This window comes from Brachyhypopomus gauderio, unplaced genomic scaffold, assembly GCF_052324685.1.
Source record: "Brachyhypopomus gauderio isolate BG-103 unplaced genomic scaffold, BGAUD_0.2 sc61, whole genome shotgun sequence".
NCBI lineage: Eukaryota > Metazoa > Chordata > Actinopteri > Gymnotiformes > Hypopomidae > Brachyhypopomus > Brachyhypopomus gauderio.
Window position 1 is genome coordinate 897,744 of NW_027506882.1, and position 23,611 is coordinate 921,354.

The 23,611-nt window shown below is 40.6% G+C and overlaps 1 protein-coding gene across 9 annotated transcripts in view; it reads right to left on the minus strand.

Moving 5' to 3' along the window:
* Positions 1 to 22,058, minus strand: part of mapkap1 (MAPK associated protein 1) — a 67,195-nt gene extending 45,137 nt beyond the window's left edge. For 3 of the 9 annotated variants that reach the window (XM_076988333.1, XM_076988331.1, XM_076988327.1), the window contains exons 1-5: positions 21,874 to 22,056; positions 19,998 to 20,142; positions 19,312 to 19,776; positions 9,242 to 9,331; positions 8,769 to 8,917 (exon numbers count right to left, since the gene is read on the minus strand). In XM_076988333.1, coding sequence (XP_076844448.1) covers positions 8,769 to 8,917; positions 9,242 to 9,331; positions 19,312 to 19,585 — 513 coding nt within the window. In that variant the 5' untranslated portion in view covers positions 19,586 to 19,776; positions 19,998 to 20,142; positions 21,874 to 22,056. Of the gene's footprint in view, positions 1 to 8,768; positions 8,918 to 9,241; positions 9,348 to 19,311; positions 19,777 to 19,997; positions 20,143 to 21,709; positions 21,843 to 21,873 lie in introns of those variants that run through there. The other 6 variants (XM_076988329.1, XM_076988334.1, XM_076988335.1 and 3 more) reach the window with 6 other exon arrangements.
* Positions 22,059 to 23,611: the final 1,553 nt, after the last annotated feature.

Consider the following 23,611-nt stretch of genomic DNA (forward strand, 5'->3'; position numbering starts at 1 on the left):
ACACTGCTCTCCGCTGGTGGAGTTCCTGATAGTCAGATGTAGACCTTTTTATTTGGCACGAGAACTCTCCGCCGTGCTGAAAGCCGCCGTGTACATACCACCTAGCGCTAGTGCTAATGCTAAGGGGGCACTATGCGAACTGTTACAGGGCTATCAGCGATCTGCAAAACAAACATCCAGATGCACTATTCATTATCGCCGGAGATTTCAACCATGCAAATCTCAAGTCAGTCCTCCCTAAATTCCATCAACATGTGGACTTTGAAACGAGAAGAGCGAACACACTGAATCTTGTTTATACAAACATCCCCAGCGTGAACTGGGCGGAGCCCCGCCCCCACCTCACATTCTCAGACCACATGTCCGTGTGGCTAACTCCAGCCTACAGACCGCTAGGGTTGCAGCGGTAACCGGTTTCACGGTATACCACGGTATTAAAATGCACGGTTATCATACCGTGTGCGTTTGCTTATTACCGGTAAAAAGCAAGCCAGCGGAGAAACTGACCCGCGCATGCGCAACTCCGCTCCGGTTCAGCTACTCAGCACAGCGGTGAGAATGGCAGAAAGTGTATCAGACTTAACACATTTTTTAACAAAAAAAAGCTAAACTAATGTCAGCGGCGAAAATGATGTAATCGCGGTTGCTCCGCCCGTGCGCGAGGGTCTCACGCGCTGTCGATTAGCGAGGTCGTGCACCTCTCGAATTTTGTAACTTTGCGCGCGCCGCGCCTCAGCGCAATAAACAAAGTCATGTTTGTTGGGTTCATACACCTTTATAAGGTGGAATTAAAGCACTTGTACGTCATTTAAAGGTCCGTTTCAATATTTCCCAGCACCTTAAACTTAATAAAGTTAAATATTTATACATATACTCGAAATAATTGGCTTTTTAATCACATTATTTATTGGTTGTTTATTTTCAAAACGCCCAATCTTAACGTCTTCACGTTCTCTCGTTTCGTCCTGGACTTACAAGAGGCTCGTATTTGTTAACGTTATACAAAAGAACTGTGCGGAGTCGCGCGCTACGGTCACTATGAAAGTATAAACCTAGCTTTTTATGGTCCTTGCTTTCACTGGACGTGAAAGACGCCATTAATTTACATGCGTTCATTTTCAAACTCTAACGTGCCTGTTTTTCATATGTTAAAACCAGACTCGGGGTGAAAGCCTTAAAATAGAAATCTCTATTGTGATGATGTCAGAAATAAATCCTCTCCTTTCTGCAGTATCTGGTTATATTCCAACTTGGCAGTACAACGGACGTTTACAACAGTTGTTGATCACTGACCCAGGCTGAGTTTATCAGATACTAAATAATTTAAACTTAAATAATTGTACTGAAATCCATGATTTAGGTTTCTCTAATTTTGCAGTATTTATATAAACATGTTTACAGCTTATTTTTTTTAAAGGAGACATTTTGTATACAATAGTTGCAGGTTTCTACAATAAACAGTTAATTGAACAAAAAAAAACTTGCAATTTCTTTAAGGGTGTATCTTTTAATAATATACAAACTTACTGTGATACCGTGATAACCGTGATACCGCGGTATTTTCTGAGACGGTTATCATACCGTGAAAATCTCATACCGTTGCAACCCTACAGACCGCTCATCAGACGCTCCAGACCAGTTCAGAAGCAGGTGAGAACCTGGCCGGCAGGAGCCATCTCTGCCCTTCAGGACTGTTTTGAGCGCATTTCATGGCACATGTTCAGGGAGGCAGCAACTGACGGAGGCTGCCTGTCACGATAACAACATTTTGAGAACGATATATTGTCCCAGAAATTATCGTGATAAACAATATTATATTTATACTTGACACGTCGCAAGCGGCGCGAAGGTCCGCGCGGTGAAAAGGTCCGCGGGCTCCGCCCGTGCGCAAGGGCGTTGCGCGCTGTCGATTCGCGAGGTCGTGCACCTCCAGAGTAGTCCAGAATTGCACATTTTGTTCAAAGAAAAAAAAAAGTCCGAATTTTGTAACTTCGCATGCGCAGCGCCTCAGCGCAATGAACAAAGTCACGTTTGTACAGTTCATGCACCTTTACAAGGTGGAATTAAAGCACTTGTACGTCACTTTAAAGGTCCATTTCTATATTTCCCAGCACGATACTTAAATAAGTTAAATATTTATACATATACTCGAAATGATTCGAAATAATTCGCTTTTAATCACATTATTTAATGGTGGTTTATTTTCAAAATGCCCAATCTTAACGTCTTCACGTTCTCTCATGTTTCGTCCTGGAATTACAAGAGGCTCGTATTTGTTAACATAATACAAAAGAACTGTTCAGTCAGACAGATATTTGTTGTGAAACAAATTCCAGCACTTTTCAAACCTGAAACACAAAAGCAATATTAAAGTTCGTCAGGTAAATGTTCATTCCCCTGTTTTTGAGGGGTGTTTCTTATACTACCACATATCGTTTCGAACAACACTGCAAAGAAAAGCAAGTATAAACACTTCCACCGTTCGTGGAGGTAGGCGGAGTCGCGCTACGGTCACTATAACAACCATTAAATAATGTGATAAAAATAATTATTTCGAATCATTTCGAGCCCTATTAGCCTCGAATACGTTCGCGAACACATCTCCACGTGTGTGTGTGGAGGCACTGTTATTGACGCATGCGCTCTCCGTGTACTGCACTCATTTCCTAACCTGTAGATGTCGCTCTCTGATCACAGATTCGTCTTCCCTTAAGGGGGGAGAGGCGAGAGAGCAGCACTACGTGCCTTTCTGAAATCTAACGTAGTGCGGTTTATTCTCATGTAAACAAATGTGCGCGGAAACCCAATGGCCAATTATCGACATCAGCAAAAATGATCACGGTAAAAAAATTTCTCGTACGATAAGTCGATAATGTAATTATCGCAACAGGCCTAACGGACGGCAACACAGTTAACCTGGAGGAGTACACAGCATCAGTCACTGGCTACATCAGCAAGTGCATTGACAATGTTATTGTGTCCAGGACCATCACCACACGCCCAATCCAGAAGCGTGGATGACTGCTGAGGTACGTGTGCTGCTAAGGACCGGCGACTCGGCCTTCAGAGCAGGTGACAAGGTGGCCCTGAGGAAAGCTAGCCATCAGAGAGGAAAAGCACGCACATGCCCAGAGAATCCACAGCCACTTCAAAGACACTGGTGACACACGGCGCATGTGGCAGGGCATCCAGGAAATCACCAACTACAGGACAACACCACCGTGCTGTGACGGTGATGCCTCCCTCCATGGTTCGAGGCACAAAACGACACGTCGGCAAGGAAGACCACGCCCAAGCCAGACGAGCAGGTGTTGTATCTGTCTGCAGTGGATGTGACAAGAACTCTGCGCAGAGTCAACCCACGCAAAGCTGCAGGACCAGACCACATCCCCGACAGAGTGCTCAGGGAATGTGCAGAACAACTGACGGATGTTCTCACGGACATCTTCAACATCTCCCTGAGCAGCTCCACTGTCCCAACGTGTCTCAAGACCATCACCATCGTCCCCGTGCCCAAGAAGTCCACAGTGTCCTGCCTCAATGACTACCATCCCGTTGCACTCACCCCCATCATCATGAAGTGCTTCGAGAGGTTAGTCATGAGGAACATCAAGACCCAGCTGCCCCCTTCACTAGACCCCCTGCAATTCACATATCGTCCCAACTGCTCCACGGACGATGCCATCACCACTATCCTTCATCTCTCCCTCACCCACCTGGAGAAGGACACCTATGTCAGAATGCTGTTCAGAGACTTCAGTTCAGCATTCAACACCATCGTCCCACGGAAACTCATCGGGAAACTAAGCCTGCTGGGCTTAGACACACCCCTCTGTAACTGGATCCTGGACTTCTGACTGGGAGGCCCCAGTCAGTCCGGATCGGGAACAGCACCTCCAGCACCATCACACTGAACACCGGGGTCCCCCAGGGCAGTGTTCTGAGTCCTCTGCTGTTCACCCTGCTGACTCATGTCTGTGTAGCAAAACACAGTTCAAACCACATCATTAAGTTCGCCGATGATACAACAGTGCTGGGTCTCATCAGCAAAGGCGACGAGTCAGCATACAGAGAGAAAGTGCAGCGGCTGTAAAGACACCAACCTTCACCTGAACGTGGACAAGACCAAGGAAATGGTTGTTGACTTCAGGAGAGCATGTCACACTCACTCTCTGCACAACATCGACGGCTCCTCTGTGGAGATCGTTAAGAGCACCAAGTTCCTTGGTGTCCACTTAGCGGAGAACCTCACCTGGACCCTGAACACCAGTTCTACTACCAAGAAAGCCCAGCAGCGTCTCTACTTCCTCTGGAAGTTGAGAAAGGCCTGCCTCTCTCCACCAATCCTCACCATCTTCTAAAAAGCGCTATATAAATATATTTATAGATAGAGAGCATCCTGAGCAGCTGCATCACTGCCTGGTTTAGGAACTGCAATGTCTCCGACCGCAAGACCCTCCAGCGTATAGTGAGGACAGCTGAGAGGATCATTGGTGTCTCTCTCCCCTCCATCACTGACATTTACACCACCCGCTGCATCCGCAAAGCAACCAGCATTGTGGATGACCCCACCCACCCCTCCCACACACTGTTCTCCCTCCTCCCATCGGGAAGAAGGTACCACAGCATCCGGTCCAACACGGCCAGACTCTGCAACAGCTTCCTCCCACAAGCCATCACACTCCTCAACGCCAGACACTAAACTGATGGACTTCTCCTCCATACATACACACACACACACACACACCCCCAACCACTTATCCCTGACAATATGAAGGCAATTTGCACTACACACACTACTTCACTGCGACAGGGACTCCCTTTGCACATATACTGCGTATTGCACATGGCACAATTTGCACTATCCAACCTACCTCTTACATTTCTCTGTCTAGTGAAGTGGGTTGTGTATATGTGGGGGTTGTGTATATGTCTGTATACGCTTGTACTTATGAGTGTATGCATATACACTGTATATTTATGTTTGAAGTTATATAATACAAAAATATATTCATAGAGTTGATGAAATGGTAGTTTCAGTATTTATGAAATATAATTAATTGAGGGGGGGATATTTTTTTATTTTTTGTAATAAGCTTTGGAGAAGGGTGGGATTAAATAAGTTTTATACTTCTTCCCATTCCTTTTCAAATATGTAAAATTGTTTTGTTATCTGTTTTATCATTTGTTTTGTTTTTAGTTTTCCATATTTGAAATAAACATTGAAATTGAATTGATAATTGAATAGTTAAGTGTCTGTTTGCACTATGCGGTTAGCTAAACAGAATACAGATGTAATAAATACTTATGTATGTTGTGTTCTTCATATTGAACATAAACTGTTAAATTAATGAGTGTTTGCTTATAGTTACTTATAATGTGTAATGGTTGTGCTGTTCGGTACCGCATGGACACGTCGAGGGGGATTGTTATTCAGTAGTGCATGCATGTAACGTCCATGATCCTCATTAACCAGTTCACTGAAAAACTTCACAACAACTAATATCATGCTATTTATATTTTTCCATCCATCTATAGATGCAAATCACGGTTTTGAAAAAAGGACAGACGCTTTCAGTTGTGCAGTGCACTACATGTTGCAGTAAATACCACCATTCTGATCACCTGAAGTGTACCGTCCTAACGAAAAATGAAATAGTACATATTTAAGAAATGTACTGTACTTTATTATGTTGGCAATCACAGATCATTATTCCTGTACACGTTTACGTTTTCTTGTAAACTTAAAAAACGTGCATTGTGTTATTTAAATAACATTTAAAGAACATTTTGATCTTTAAACGGTAAAAGTCTTAAGGGTGAATTTATTAGATTTATATTTCCTGGTCGGAAAATGTAAGCGACACGTAGGAGGAGTTGGATTAGATGCAGCTCCGCCCGCCCCCAGGACCGACCAAAAGAAACTATGGACGGTGGGAGGCGTTGGATCTAGATCCAGCTCCACCCCCTGGACTTTTGATTCTGCAGCAACGGGTACTTGGCATTTGGTCAGGTCAAGGTCCAGCAACATTATGTGCCCAAAGAATGGTCAGTTGCTTATTCTGTAGGGCTGCACGATGAATCGTATTTTTATCGTTATCGCGATGTGAAGTTTCACAATAAACACATCGAAAGAGCCACAATAACTCCTTGAATAACAGCAAACTCAAATTGCATTATCCTCGTCCAGCAATAGAGGGAGCTATTCGCGCTGCAGACTATGATCATGTGACGTAAGTAGGCAAGAGGCAGAGTGAGGTGAACACGCTCATCAGACACGCGATTTGGTTTAAGCCTGGTTTACACTTGATGCAGCGCGAGGGTCCGCAAGGCGAAAATAACGTAATCACGGTGGCTTCGCCCGTGCGCGATGGTCTCGCGCGCTGTCGATTCACGAGGTCGTGCACCTCTCGAATTTTGTAAGTTCGCGCGCGCCGTGTCTCAGCGCAATGAGAACAGTCATGTTTGCCGGGTTCATACACCTATACAAGGTGGAATTAAAGCACTTGTACGTCACTTTCAAGGTCCATTTCAATAATTCCCAGCTCGTTAAACTTAATTGAGTTAAATATTTATACATATACTCTAAATGATTCAAAATAATTCGCTTTTTTTATCACATTATTTAATGGTTGTTTATTTTCAAAACGCCCAATCTTAACATCTTCATGTTTCGTCCTGGAATTACAAGAGGCTCGTATTTGTTAATGTAATTACAAGAGAACTGTTCAGTCAGACAGATATTTGTTGTGAAACTAAGTAGTTACAATTTCAAGTACTTTAGCCTAAATTCCAGCACTTTTCAAACCTGATACACAAAGCAACATTAAAATTGGTCAGGTAAATGTTCATTCCCCTGTATTTGAGGGGTGTTTTTTCTATACTACTAGGCCTACATATCGTTTCGGACAACACTGCAAAGAATGTGACACGGCAAGATTAAACGCTTCTGTCGTTCGCGGAGGTTTACGCGAGGTGTGCGGAGTCGCGCTACGGTCACTCGTGAAAGTATAAACCTAGATTGAATCTATTGTTGAATAAACCTGCAAAATATTTGGAATTATTCTGGATTCATTACACAGTAAAAAAAAAAACTAATTAACGTGCTGCTGTTCAGAGAGACACTACATCTCTGTATTTTAATCTTAATTTATCGTGGTTCACATCGATATCGGGATATCCAACAATGTTATCGCACATCGTAATTCTAGTCCATATTGTGCACCCGTATTATTCTGTATTTTATATCCTGGTTACATGCTTCCACCAAAGACAATTCTATACAAGCACTTAGAATACAGTCTGGCTTGTCAGTGGATGTGCCGACGCTGTGGATGGATATGCCATTACCACCAGCAGATAGGCCGATGTAAACTCATATCTGAGGCTCAACATCTAGATCGGAGGGACTGTGACTGCTCTGCCTGGAATTAGAACTATACTTGGAACTAAAGAACTATATTATAACTTGCCAGCCACGCAATGGAGGATGGCTTCCCTTTTGAGTCTTGGGCCTCTCAAGATTTCTTACTATACCCTTGCCACTGTTGCCCTTAGCTGGCTCATTAGGTATCTGGACCCATGCGATTGTAAAGCTGCTTTGTGACAACATGGGTTTTAAAAAAGCACTATATAAATAAATTGCAACAATAAAAAAGCAACAATATAATTGCAACAATATAAAAGCCTTCAGAGAGCACTACACATGGATCCCATATTTTTGGTCACAATTTGCACCTTGCGGTCAACAAAGTCATCCGTATTGGCAGTATCTGTAGCACTCTTAAGGCTTTGTAAAACAGTATCTGCCTTCACCAGATTACCAAAGCTTTCATGTCAGCCTAACAAAAAGGAAATTTGACCTTGCACTCTCAGAAGATAAACTCTTCAACCGATATGGTGGAAAGGATCCTGGAGCAGGAACAAGCAGTGTGTGCAGTTCCGGCAGAAGACAGAAAATAATTACATCTGATGCCCAAAGACACGGACACTGCATTTTTAGAAACTCTATAAAACAATCTTGGACCAATGAGTCTTTTTACTGATGCACTCAGTGATGAGAAACACACAACCTTTTCCTTTGTGCTGCCACCGATGTAGAAGATATTAAAGTCTCATTGATGAAGAAAGTGAATCACTTCTTGCTGGATAGATGAAGAGCTTGATCAAAGAATATCTTAACCAATGTAACGATGACAGAGTTACAGCTTCTTTTAAACACTGCCACATACCTTGACCGTATGATTAAATACAGACTTGTTACACTGAACGAAGATGTCAAACAAAGTCTTCTACTCCACGCAGCTGATGCTGGTGAAGGGTGTGAAACTCATGTGCCAGAAAAAGCAGGAGGCTCAAAACAAGAAAGGCCATCAAAAAAGTCAACAGTTGACTTGAAATAGCTCTTGGCTGATATACAATGTGAAAAGAAAGCTTCAGCACTCCAGGCAGAGCACTCCTGAAGTAATGAACTGAATGGTGAGTTTATGGTGTACAGCAAAATTCTGGAACGTAGTGTTGAGGAGCAGCAAACTGGTATCGAAATTGGCATCCAGAATCATATGACTTATGACTTATGACTGGTATTGCTACCGACTAAAAGAAATTCTGATATCATGACATCCCTACTAAAGACTAGATAAATACAGCACTAAATTCATTTGACTAGACTAGACTTAAAAATGTTCAAGGAGTTAATGTTTGAAATTTCCTATAAACATCTTGATACAAATACAGTATTAGTAACAGAGGTTTAAAATAGTTCCTACCTTTCCATCAAATTTGGAGTATTCATTGAAGGGATTGTTGAGTTGTTGTGGACACTGTTCTAGCCGTAGAGAGAGGGTGGATTTGGTCCCCGTCATCCGAGGCTTTTCCTTAAAATCCTTCTTTTCAAACAGGGAGCTCAAATCTTCTGCTACAAGGATTTAGGTCCAAGTAAAGTAGTCAGAGGGTAATGAATAAAGAATAGGACAGAAAAAAACACCATGTTTAATATGCATATGGAAAAATCATTTCATTGCTCTCAGCAATAAGTGGGCCTGGCGTTTAGGGAACTGGTCTTGTGACCGGAGGGTCGTGGGTTTGATTCCCAGACCTGAGGCCATGACTGAGGTGCCGCTGAGCAAGGCCCTTAACCCTCAATTGCTCACTTTTATAAAAAATTTGATAAAAATGTAAGTCGCTCTGGATAAGTGCGTCTGCCAAATACCGTAAAATGTAAATGTAAGTGCTGCTGTACCTGATTGAGATGTTGTCCTTTCTTTCCACTGAATGTTTTTACACTTGATCTGGTTCTGTCGTTCTTTCCTCAACCTCTCCAATCTTTGGGCTTTAAAATGTAAAGACTAAAGTCATCATTAATTAACTACTAAAAGTATGAATTAATATCAGTTACATGAAGAACAAGTTCATATAGTATTTCAAAATGTATAATTACAACCTTTTAAGCTTTACCCACTTTATAACACAGATTACAGAAACATTGAAACAGGAACAAGTCATACCTGGAATAAGGAAGTGCAGCTATGAACTGAAACATGAACTGAGAAAGCTAATGATCCTATCACACATTGTGCTTCTTGCTTTGTCATCCTTTTCAAGTCTGAGCAAGCTAGCTAACGAGTGATTGAGCAAAACATTTGTATAATTGTACAAGTACCCAAATGCCTCATTTACATTTTTTACATGGTTCTACTAAGAGTGTAAACATATCTGTGCTGTCAATCTAAAACTTCTATTGTAATATTTATACAATGAATCCAGTAGTAAATCACACTGCAGTAATTGTCTAGAATTAACAGATTCTCCACAGAGCTACCCTTGAATTTATAATTCACTTCAAAGGCATCAGCATTCAGGAGCTCCACAGTATTGCCCACTAGGTGTCCTAGGCCTCTCCATAGTACCAAACCCTTATCCAAATGTGCAAAAAGACATTGGTCACTATTCTCCAACATGCAACAAATTTTTTTGCCAAAACAAAACAACGTTGGACATCTTACAGAAAGACCAAAAAGCTCATTGCCTACGGCATCATTACTAAAAAGCCAAAATATATTTTATAGATAGAGCTGGCTGCAGATGCAAGACAACGAGGGTGGAATGCGCAAGTCTACCCAGTGGAAGTAGGATGCCGAAGTTTTGTGGCCACCTCTACCATCAGGCTTTTAAAAGACCTTGGTATCCAAGGACAGGCACTGCGACAGACAATTAAATCCATGTCTGAAGCAAACGAAAGATGCAGCCGTTGGATCTGGGTGAAGCGGAATGACCACTGCTGGGCTCAGAAAACTACTGGACCCAATCACTAACGAATAGCCTTTCTCCAAATCCAGGAGTTGAGGGACCAAGGTATGCAGTCAGTTCCAAGCCTGACTCAGGAGAGTGGACGCCCCTGCCATGCATAGTCCCATGGACTTGTGATTGAGCATGGGACACAAGCTCAGGTTTGATTCCCCTGTAACTGGCCACCTTTGATGAGGGTGTCTAGTGTTGAAAGGCCGAAACACCCCTGATTCAAAGGAACACTACTGATGATCCTAAATTGACAGAAACAATCCCCACACCTCTCTTACCATCAAGGAATCTCATGTGACTTAACATCTAATGGCACAATGGATAGTAATACCATCTCGTCCAGTGTTTATGAATCTCATCTATCTTCCAGGAGGCTAGCTAAGCTAACCATCATAGCTAAAAGCTAAAACGATGCTTAGGAAAAACTACAGTACTTAAATGCTCTAATACCACATGTATTTAGAATGCATTCTCTTACTATTAGTTCATATTCACAAGCACAACTGTGTCCTTAGAGGCCCTTGCTAGCAATGGTCCCTTGGCATATGGCTAAGCATTCCACCCATAAACTCCAGCCAATGTAAGCATTTTATTTTTGTATGATGTCCAAAAGTATAGACCAGGGATTAGGCTTGTCCTGATCCGATATTTGGATCGGATCGGTCACCGATTTTTGCAAAAAATGCGTATTGGTATCGGATCGACAGGCATGAGAAAATGCCGATCCAGACTCCCGATCCAGTTTTTTTTTTTGTCCAATTGGGGTCTTCCAGCGCACCCATTTAGATAATCCATTCCAGTTTTTGCTGTGTTTTTGCCAGTGAGAGTAAAATCCGGTCCGCATTTTCCAGCACACCTTCAGCACACGAGCATAGCATCTCCCCAATTTAGCTCAGCGGCATCTCATAACCATTAAGACGGCCATATAAATTTGAAGTTATCGGGAAAAATATCAGTTGTGTGGGATTATTTTACCTTAAAGGACGACAAAGATGAAGAGGTAGAGTGCAATATATGCCACAGTAAAGTCAAGTGTGGTGGTAAAGCTGTAAGAACTTTTAATACCACCAATCTAATCAAGCATTTAGCGAAATACCACCATAAACAACATGAGTTTCTAAAGAAAACCGAAGATAAAAAGAAATGTCCTACACAACAAACACTGGCAGAAACATTTGCGAAGTGTGACAAACTGCCACTTTAAAAAAATAGAATTTACAATATTATTTGCACTTATTTATTTATGCCATTTCTGTTTGTTATTTATTATTTTGTCTGTTTTGAGTTTATTAATTGCTAAATAAACAGGTCAGTTTCTCTCTACCAACCATTGTGTATTATTCAAACACACCTAATTCAGCTGGCTACTTTTTATCAAGAGTAAAACGCTTTTCAGCATGAGTTTGACAACAAAGTTGGCTAAATAACTTTAAACTTTAATACATGCTCGGATAGGCCGGTATCGGCCGATATTAGTATCGGATCGGAAGTGCAAATAAATATCGGTATCTGATCGGAAGTTCAAAAAGCTGGATCGGGACATCCCTACCAGGGATGCACAACTTGAAGGAGGAGCCGGGCCACAAATAAAATTTTCTGTTTAAATTGTTGTTGTTGTCATGGTGACCGGTGTCGGCCAGAGGAGGATGGGTTCCCCCCCTGAGTCTTGGTTCCTCTCAAGGTTTCTTCCTCATGCAAAAAACTAGGGAGTTTTTCCTTGCCACTGTCGCCCTTGGCTTGCTCACTGGGGGCTAGGACTCGGCACTTGTAAAGCTGCTTTGTGACAAAAACTGTTGTAAAAAGCGCTATATAAATAAAATTTGATTGATTGACTGATTGAGGTAAAGCTGCTTGAAGGGCCATGACAGTTTAATTTACTGATTGTAAATTGTTGGGGGGGGGGGGGGGGGGGGGGGGGGGTGTAAAATGGAGACTGTGGTGGAAATTTTATGATTTCCCTTAGTATATATTAAACACATTAGATGTATGTGTTAGGGCTCTTTGCATATATGTGTGTTAATCATAGCTTCAGTAGGCCTCAGAAGTGACCTCGCTGGAGGTGCTGGCCAGTTCCTCCTAATCTCCACTTGGAGGGGACTATGGCGGTACTCATGCCATCACGAGGATGCTGAGCATGGATGGGGCATGCGAGGGGAGAGGCCAACATACATCTGTCAAATCAGTGTTAATTATGTCATGTATTGTCCAATCACATTTAGTTAATCACCTCATGTTCACCTCGTGGACACAGTGTGTGCTTATGATTAAAGTATAAAAGATGAGTTTGGAGAGGGGAATTAGCTCTCTTTTGCAGACGCCTTGTGCGTTTGTAACAGGGGTCTCTGGAACTAATCCATACTTGCTTAATTAAATCCATACTTTGTTAAATAAATCATTGTACTTTATTATCTTACCCAACTGCTTCTGACTTATTGTGCTAACCATTTAAGGGTTTCAGAATTTCAACCACAGAGACAAATTAAGTATTATATCGCGATTGATTCTTAGTGTTGACTTGTAACTGCTGCGGTAGCCCAACTAAAAAGTAGCCCAAAAAACAACACTGTTTGTTCGTCGTTCTAATTCATGCACAAAGCCAGAAGGCAGGCCAAATTATTTATCAACCAGCATCAGACAAGGCGGGCCGCAAGGGAGTGCACCCCTGGTATAGACAATCAAAATATTCACTAACAAAATAATACACGTCTGCTTCAGTTTCGCCAAAGAGAGTGAATCGCATGTGCTCTGGAGAGCTCATCTTAGATTAGCTTATATTAGCATGTTAGGGAGCAGCAAGGGTCTGTTGTGTTACGAATTCTCCTCTTTGTCATTGGGTCAAAATTCATGGCAAATGAGGTGTTATGTTTACAGCTCTGAGTGAACTGTTGGTTAGAATTTCAAAGGTGTAAGTTTGTTGCTTTTAAAGTTACTTGATAGGCTTCCCCCCCCTCCTCCCCCATATACCAAGCCAGGCGGCAGGTGTGTGAAATGCTGTTATTCAAAAAGAAACCAGCACGCTATGGACCAATAACAGCCACTGAATTTAGAGTGGAGAGCTGTAGCTTTGAAATTCAGGAACAGATTACGTAAAACTATGCTACATGGTTGCTAATGACTCAAGAATTGTTTTCAATGAAGGAAATGAAAGCGAGTCTCTGACAACTTTACCATCTCTGGTGTCACCCACATGCATGTAAGGTTCCTCGTTTGTAAGCATGTCCGTGATGGTAGGCTGTTGCTCTCTCTTGATGGTTGCAATGTTGTGTAATACCACACATGCCATTATAATGTGGCACACCCTCTCAGGGGTAACTGAGCCCCTTCAGGCACTGGAACCTGTCCTTGAGGATTCCTAGGGTCATTTCAATTCTTGACCTGGTTTTCCGTGGACCTGGTTATAACAGGACTGTGGTCCAGGTACAGGGTCTGAATAGGGCATCATGAGGTAAGACAGGCAGGGATACCCTCTGTCTCTAAGAAGGAGGCAGTCATATTAGGTGTATCTCAATTCAGGGGCTGCAGTCCACGAAGTGCGCATTTGTAGGCCGGTTACGTCACTGCGCCGCGACGAGGCTGTCCCAATTCGTGGGCTCCTTCTTATGCGGCCGACAAATGTAGCCTTCAAAACCCCGAAAACGAAGGACGCGTCTGAGTATCCTTCGCGTCCCACCATATCCCAGGATTCATTGCTCTATGAACAATAAACAGGCGGAGTCTAGTGTACGGGCCGAAGAATTCATTTTTAAATGTCGGTATTTTTTTAAAATATGGACATTTATACTGCAATGAGATGCTAAATAACATGCCAGTTATTAATGATATTGCAGGTAAACCTGTGCTTTGAGTATTTACTAAAGAGTAACGTTTATAAAAATACATTGAATTTTGTCATGAAGTTATACTTCCCGTCAAACATGTGACTACATGTTCAACGCATTTTCTTTTAGGCATTTGTGGGTGATGTGATATTTGTTGGACAGCGCGCTAACACGTATGTAACGTATGAAACGGGGCAGAGCGTGGTCACGCAAACATACGTCTTGCGAAGACTAGACTGTTTCATTTAACAGCCGTGAGATGCAGCCTACCCGGCCTTCGAAGTGTGTGGCCACCGTGGGCTGCGGTCTACGCGGTCTACGTAGGCTGCAGCCCCTGAATTGAGATGCAGCCATAGTCTTATAATCGCACAAGGGATTGCAATGATTTAACTACGACACTGCATGTGAACAACACCTAGCAAATCTTCCACAGGCCTATGGACGGATCCTGGCCATCTGGCATCAATATTTGTGATGAGGTGAGAAGCATCACATATGATCTTGATGGGGAGGAAGAGCATTGAGCAAAAAGGAAGATCGATGCATAAAAATCTGGAGAGAACTGAGGGCTGATCCGCGATGTGTAATATTTGAAATATGACGCTTTATGTTTTTAACAAATAATTGTGCTGAAAAACTATAACATTCAGAAAGAAAATCATCCGAAAATGATAGTAGGCCTATGTCTATTCAGGGTGTTATGACGTGTTCCCAATGAAGAGCTCGGCGAATAAACTGAGCTTCAATATCCACAGGATCCTCGAGAAAAGGACATGATTACGCATGTTTGATTATGCATGAAATTCGGGATTAGGTTTAAGTAAACCTGCCAGCAAGCAGGTTAGCTTCAGAGCGCAAGTTGCTATAGCAACTGACAGAGTTTGTTTTAACCCGCTTTCTGGAACAGAAAACTCCGGGACATAGTGAACTCAGAGTTAACATACCCCGAGTTAGACACTTAACCCACTTTCTGGAATACCCCCCAGGTTAATCATCTGACAAATGATTCTTTAAAAAAAATTATAATAAAACAGGTAGCAAACTTTGTGAAAACCAAAATTCTCTAAACGTTTGACAACAACTGTACTTTCCATATTATAGTCTTTTGTGTTTTCAGCATTACTAAGCCTAATGTTACAATACTATTTAGGCTAACAACTGAAACCATGAAAATGCTGCTTCACCTTTTCAAACTTTCTGGCAGAAAAAGCACAAAAACTGCCAATCCATTGCAATAATAACAGGACACATGGCAAAACAATTGTAGACTGTTGCACTTGGAAAGAACTGCCAACAAAACAAGAATTTAATGCATGTACTAACCTTACTTGAACAGGTATTCGTATGCCTGTCCAATAGTTAAACGTTTAACCTACAGTCAGTTTGTTAATACCGGTACTCTAAAGTAGTCATTACCTCCCATTCCAATATTTGTAAGCCCAGCCCTCAAAACTTTAGAGATTATGCAGCACAATGCACAGGTAGTTTTTCATTAATGAACCAAGTCAAATACAGACCTCATAGAATTCAACACAATGCATTTTCATTAAAACTCAAAATTCATACCTTTAAAGAGTGAGCAAACTCAGATTGTTTTGATGAAAAAAGTACCATTGTAGAAACTTACTAAGTCAGATTTGTTTACAATAAATGGAACCAGTGCTCAAAAGCGTCTACTGTGTTTTAAAGCTATTTTACAGAAAGCACTGAGGCCTACATAAAATAGTTACACACATACATGATGTATTTTACAAAATATTTCATGAAAAGAGAGACCTACTTATCTTTGCATAAACTACCACATTCAAGGCAAAAAGGTAGGTGTTGGGGAATATTTATTTTCCTTCTAGTACTATGAAAACTAGTGCTGGGCGGTATACCGGTTCGCACCGAAAACCGGTGTTCATTTTTGTTATAAGAATTTCATATACCGGCCACACCGGTTTAAATGGCCTAAACATGCCCGGAACGTCATTAATTGTTTCTCAAGGGACAATTTTATTGGTGCGCCGCTAAGCACACATGCAACAGAGTGCAAATCTAGCTTGCTGAAAACGAGGGACGTTCTGAACCTGAAATTCTACCAAATATTGAAGTAAAAGATGATGCCCCAAAGGAACTTTTGCCAAAGAAAGGAGCTGTGTCTGTTGTCAGGAAGTACATTTTCTCGACTATAGAGCGCACCTCAATATAAGCCGCACCTACAGCGTTAAAAAAAATATAAAATATTGTATATGCCGCACCGAGCTAACAGCCGCATATATCTACTGAACTGAATACATTTAACCGAACTGATCAGTTTCGGAACGGTGCCTGTAGCATTTCACCTGCGACAGATCTGGCTTTCAGCCGGTGTTGTGCCGAATTCTGACTCCCCTAGTTTATCCGCGCATAAAAACGCTACAAGTTATATTGCCCATTTACGTGTCTATGCATAAATAAGAGCTAGACTTTAATTATCCATCACAGCAAACAGCAAGGCATTATCTATGTCCAAAGCCACACCAGCTCAAGGGTGTTCATTATTTTAAATAAAATACACACTGGCTATACTGAAGTTCACCTCTGACCACATGACTTCACAGTATTACAGCAGTATTATGTTTAAATATCTAGTTAGTTAGTAGTTATCATCTGTAGCGTGTTTATGCATGTGGAAACGAGGGGAGTCCGAATTTGGCACAACACATGTTAGTTTAAAGAAAATTCTCCATCGTACCTGCAGCTTGCATGTGCTAAATGAAAATGAGCACTTTCTTCTTTGATTTACAACTTTGACCTACCACCTGATTAATTTTCTGCTCCACCCCCTGACGGGTGAAGGAAAGTCTACAGAATAGCCGCATGGTTCAAATCGTGGGGAAAAAAGTAGCAGCTTATAGTCCGGAAAATACGTATAGGGATTTAAAGGTCGAACGTGGACCAGTCACTTATTGCAAATGTTGTCGAGCAAAAGTTGTCACGGCTGGTGGCAACAAGATCAATCTGCTGCACAACCCATAAAGCTGCTTATACTGGCGTGAGGGTCCGCGCAGCAAAAATGACGCAATCGCGGTGGCTCCGCTGTGGCGTCCCGAGCTCGTGCATATCTCGATTTTTGCAACTTTGCTCGTTCCGCTCTTCAGCGCTGTATTTTGTGCTAAATTATGTTTGCAGGGTTCATACACCTTTACAAAGTGGAATTCAAGCACTTGTACAGCACTTTCAAGGTTCATTTTCAATATTTTCTGGCACCTTCAGCTTAATTAAGTTACATTTATTTTATACTAGGGGTGGGACGCGATCAAAAAAATGTATCGAATTAATCAGAAGCTTTGTAATTAATGAATCGAAATTAATCGCATTTTAATCACATTTCAGTATTTAACATGAGAAATATTAATTTAAGTTTGAATGATGAATGAATCAATGAGCATAAGCATAAACTTCAACATCTTGTTTATTTTTCCACCAGTCTACTACACAGACCAATAGATGAGTGCAGAAAACAGAGCAAACAGTTTTCATAACACTGGAAATTCTGACCAAAAATGTTGTTTAATTTTGAGTTTTGCTCAGGATATTGGAAGAATAAGAAGAATTGAAGTAAATCAGATGTTTTTTATTACCATTTTAGATGGTATACTTTTTCTTTAATTTCCCAGGCCTCTGCCACAGGCATCTCCATAGTGCCTAGAAGTGGTTTACTGCATGCTCAAAGCAAATGACTGAATCTTCCATTCATCATCTATAATATGAGCTGTCACACCAAGATAATTCTTGTTGCTAACAGAGGTCCAGTGATCCCCAGTCAGAGCCACATTTATGGCGCTCTTCACAATAACCTGTTTTACTTCCCTTTCCTCATCATACAGCTGCTGGATTTTCTTCGACATTGTCTTTCTGGACGGCAGTTCGTAACTTGCATCAGTTGACGCAATTTGCAGCGCTTCTTGTAAGCCTTTATCTTCGACCACTGAGAGCGAACAACTCTGCAAATAATGTAACGCGTTAAGTTTAAACGCCTCCACCACTTGTGCGGGGTGTGCGGAGTCGTTCACTATGGTCAATCCAGTCTTAATGGTCCACTGAAGGTCATTTAAAAACCAGGACATATCCTCACTTTAAAAAAAACCCAGGACGCCCAGCACAGAATATGAAATACGGACGTTTGGTCACCCTATCGTACTAGGAATACATTAGCAGTTATCATTACTGACCTGCGCGTTAGCCCCAACATGTTTTGCGTTGAGGTGGTAATGAAGGGTGAAAGTGCTCCTGTGATAAGTGAACTCCTTCCTACATAAAGTGCAAATAACACTAATTTTGTTTGTACTTCCATCTGGAAGTTTCTTATATTTAAATGTCCCATCCACCAGCGTAGCCTCTTCAGTCATCTCCATCATGCTCATCGTATTGTGCGTCCATATAATCTGTATGACTGGAACTCGTGCACTGAGAAACATTCCATGGTGCAAAAGTGTATCATGCATTAAATGCGTTAATTTTTTTGTTTCGTTAATTTTCCTGTAATTAATTAATCGAAATTAACGCGTTAAAGTCCCACCACTAATTTATACAAATACACATATGGTCGAAATGATTCAAAATAATTAGCTTTTTATCATACTAAAAGAGATGGCACCGTCTCACCAGTATTTGACCACTGTTATTAATTTATTTGTTCAAATATTGTTATTTAATTAAAAGTAACATATTTGGGACTTTTCAGTACAATCCACCATTGACAAACAGGCTGTCTACTTTATGTCTAAATACCTCTTATTTGTTATTAACAAACTGGTGTGCAATTAATAATACGTATAGCTCAGGGGTGCCCATTACGTCGAGCACGATCTACCGGTCAATCGCGGAGGAAGTGTGGGTCGATCGCGGAGGAAGTGTGGGTCGATCGCACAACACTAAAAAGTAGTGGAAAATACCGTGATATAGAAGTTTGGTCATACTGCCCAGCACTAATGAAAACTACTAAAATCTATGAGGCCACATTGTAGCTTCACTCAGCAAACGCATTGGAGGCACAATAATTGTTGGTTTTATCAAACTTTGTAAAGAAAATCAAGTTGGTACATTTCTGGATGTCTGTAAACCTGAGCATTATCTGTGCCAAAGCATATCGAGAATGGTACTCATACATCATTACAAGACTTATGACCCCTACTTTATGTCCTATCAATAGAATTAAGTCATTTACCTGTGTTGGAACGACGACGGATACCAAAGTCCCAGCTGGAAGTAATGTCCATGGACTGAGACAGGTCACAGGCTTGTCCATCTCCACCAACACTGTTATCCCTCATCAAACTCCCCACTGATCCATCACCAGTAGATACTGCAGCAAGATGGCACTTCTCCAAGTCCACATCATGGTCGATCAGCACCATTTCACACATTCCCGAGTCATCACTGGTCACATGGGACTGTCGGATATGAGCTAATATGATGGTGGGATTGTCCAAGAAAGCCATTCTGGGTGCCACCTCCTGTTACTCCTTCCTTAAGCCACTCTCCCACCTTCTTCCTCTTCTCTGTTTCTCCGGTTCACCTTTATGATACTCTGACACTTAATCACTGATGCTTAAGACTGATGTTTCTTCACTAGTGATGTCCTCTTCCTTTGGAAGTTTTCTCCTTTCTGCAGTGGAACTTGTGTACCCGCCTGTGAAAATATTTACGGTAGTTAATCCTTATCAGCAGAGTTGTATAGTAACGAAGTAGAATATGAGCACTACTGTACTTAAGTACTAAAATGCTGTATCTGTACTTTACTGGAGTATTATTTTTTTCTCCTACTTACACTTTTACTTCACTACATATTTTCCATCAGTTTAATACTTTTACTCTGATACATTTTTTACGTGCTGTATAGTTACTCTTTACAATTATAAACATGTTAGCTGGCGCTGTCACCGGGTCAAGCGATCAGGCTGTCACGTCTTGTTTACTCTGCTGCTGCCTTCACTGAACACTTGAGCTTCGTAATCTAGGTTCACTTGACACGTTGTGACTGCCGCAAGGGTCCGCGCTGCAAAAATGACACAATCGCAGTGGCTCAACAGTCGCGAAGTTACAAGGTGGAACTTGCATGCACTTGTACGGCACTTTGAAGGTCCATTTTCAGTATTTTCCAGCACCTTCAGCTTAATTTACATATTTATACAAATACACATATTCTCGAAATTATTCCAAATAATTAGCTTATTACCGGTACCGTGTTTGGTAACAGCAGAAGAGCAGCATAAGTGCTGCATAATAAGCTTGTTGGCGTTTTAATGTACATATATTGGCACCTTCCACACCTTCAACATCGAGATTGTGGCGGTGAGGGTGAGGAAGGAGACCACCCTGGCCCTACCTAGAGACAGTGTTTGCTGGATCCAGAAGGCCTCCCTTTGTAATAATATTTTGCCTATGTCTGCCCCTCTTCTTTGTTTGCCAAGAAAACAAAACTCTGAAAGAGTATTTGTCTAATGCAAAGAGCAGAAATACAGGTGAGGTGTTATCACATTTCTTTGATCTCCTTTTATCAGTGTAGGCAATTCTCCATTTTACTTTTCTTGATTTGTCCACCTACCTCAGTCTTTTTTGGGATTCAACACAAAAATACAGCTTTACACATTCAGTGCATAAAACTATGCTATATTTACTGCTGCTAAATGATTATATAGTGTATGTAATGAACGAGTAAATAATTTTTTAAAAAAGTTGATACAGTTAACAAAATGTTTTAAGCATAAAAACTCACAAATGTAATGGACAAACCATTAAAATGTTATGCTTATTAGATTCTGAGATACAGGCCTATGCCCACACACTGGCCACATTCTGCCAAAAAAAATTGATTAGAGTTAATATCATAAAGTAGCAGGCTGAACTAGGTGAAATACTAGCTTTCAATAGTCTGTCTGTTAGTACTAAGCTTCAAAAACTGATGCAAGTTTGCAATCCATGTTTAATTTGTAACCCAGTTACTCTAAGGGCATCACAATAATAATGTAACACTCATTTCAAGAGAATGTGAACGTGAGAACGTTTTGATTGCGGTCATAACACTAGCAAAGAAACTAGAATTTGTTCAGGAGGTCAGGTTGTCTTTACATAACCATGAAGGCTAACAACAATTTTATGTAACTGTTGAGACGTATAGGTATGTAATATATATAAAACTGTAGAAACCCTTAATCTATTTACTGTTTCAACATGAACACAAATGTAAACACTTTGATATGTAGCCATCTACCATCCAAGCTACCTACATTAGCTAGTGATGACTAGCTAATGAACTATTCGCCAAATTTAGCCCCATAGAAGTTAACCTTGCCAAAACGTTATTGAATTAAACTCGTAATTACTGGTTCTTGGGTTAAATAACATTTGTTTGCAAGCTTCAAACATGTATTGATTTCATTCACAATAAACCCTGATCAGTCATCTACGCAAAGCAATTTACCTAGCTAACTAACCAGCTAACTAGAGAGCAAGCTAGCAAGCGGATATAGCTGTCTACACATTTGGCTACAAAAGGCATTACATTTGCAATTTCCGATTTAACAACATTTTATTATTAACTAATATCAACGCCAAATACTTACATTAGCTTATTTGACAGCTATAACTTGCCACATCAACTAATAATATCAACTAGTCAATAAGGCCTTGTCATATTCGACCACCGTACTAATGTAAGCTAGCTTGTTAGGTACTTGCTAACTTAAGTCTCCTAGTAAGAGAGTGTAAACGAACTAACGTGAGTTACCTTCATGCATTCCAGGTCGTTATTTATATAACATAACTCCACCAATATAGCTATACAGGTAAAACATTAATTTATCGGTTGCTCTTGTAACGCCATACGATTTCAATAAAAACGTCCTCTCTTGTTTACACTGCTAGCCTTGAAGCTAGCGAGCCATTTCCGCCAGTCTAACCCTCAAACAGGAAATACATCGCTTAATCGAGATCTCTAGGAATGCCAACCGTGAGAAAGGAAGGACACATTTTACAAATAATAGTTGGGATTATTTATATCAGTTTAAGGATTTCAGTGGAAGGTCTCTTTAGGATTAACCTGTAAATAAGAAATTTGAACTCAGAAATTAGATCTTAGATCTATTAAAATGCGAGAGCAGTCTGTGAAAATGAAAGGAATTAGTTACTCGCGTCAGTTTTGTAATAGAATTAAGGCGCTTTGAAGGGGGTCGCGTCTCTTGGCTACATTCCTTTTACAGAACCGGTGAAAATATAGCTCTTCGTTTTTTTCAGGCAGCAGAAGGCACTACTGGGTAAGCAATAATAACATTAGTGACGAACAATTGTGCAAGTTTCCTTGCCTTAAATGTAGGCCTAATAAAAAAAAACACACAAATAAGAAAATAAAAATCAAATGTATTCAAACTTGATAAGTATATACAACAATAACTTTTGTCAAATAAAATCATCCTAACAATAACTCGTGTGAGTATTACACTAGTGAACAGTTCAATAGTAAGGTCAACATGGAAGGAGCATTTTCTATACTACACTTCAATAGCAGAAGCCTTAACAAAAATTTTTTCTAAAATGAAGGAGTATTTGAATAAATTCAAAAAGTTTAATGTCATTGCAGTAACTGAAACATGGCTTGAACATGATAAAGACTATGCCGTATGGCTGGAAGGATATGAACTGTTTACAGTTAACAGGGTTAATAAAGTAGGAGGAGGAGTTGCTCTCTATGTTGATACAGCTTTACAATGTAAAATGGTCACAGATATGCCATATGCAATAGATAATATAATGGAGTGCGTAACTATAGAAATTAATATAGAAAAAACAAAAAATATATTAATTAGTTGCGTATATAGAACACCAGGAACCTGCCTTGATACATTCAGTGCTAGATTAGAGAGTATACTGGAACAGTTAAAAAAAGTACAAATTATATGTGGGGATTTTAATATTGATTTATTAAATCCAAAGGGATATAAAAAAACAACTGACTTCATCAATACACTGTATAGTAATAGTTTATTCCCTGTAATTATAAAACCAACCAGAATAACTACAGACACCGCAACACTAATTGATAACATATGGACAAACAAAATTGAAGATAGAATAATTGGCGGACTGTTCATAATAGATATTAGTGATCACCTTCCCGTCTTTGCAGTCTTTCAGAACATGTTTATAGTAAAAAAAGAACACAGGCCAAAAACTTTTAAATTAGTTAGACATAGAACTCCAGAAACTATTACAGCTCTCAATGAGGACTTAATGAAACAAGATTGGACAGAAGTATATAAAAATAATGATCCAGATAAGGCATATGGGGTTTTTCTGTCCATACTAACAGGGTTTTATGAAAAAAATTGTCCTTTAAAAAAAATCAAAGTAAGGAACAAATTTGAAGGCAAGCCATGGATAACAAAGGGGATTGCAAATGCATGTAAAAAGAAAAAATTATTATATAAAAGATTCTTAAAGCAAAGAACAAAAGAAGCTGAATATAAATA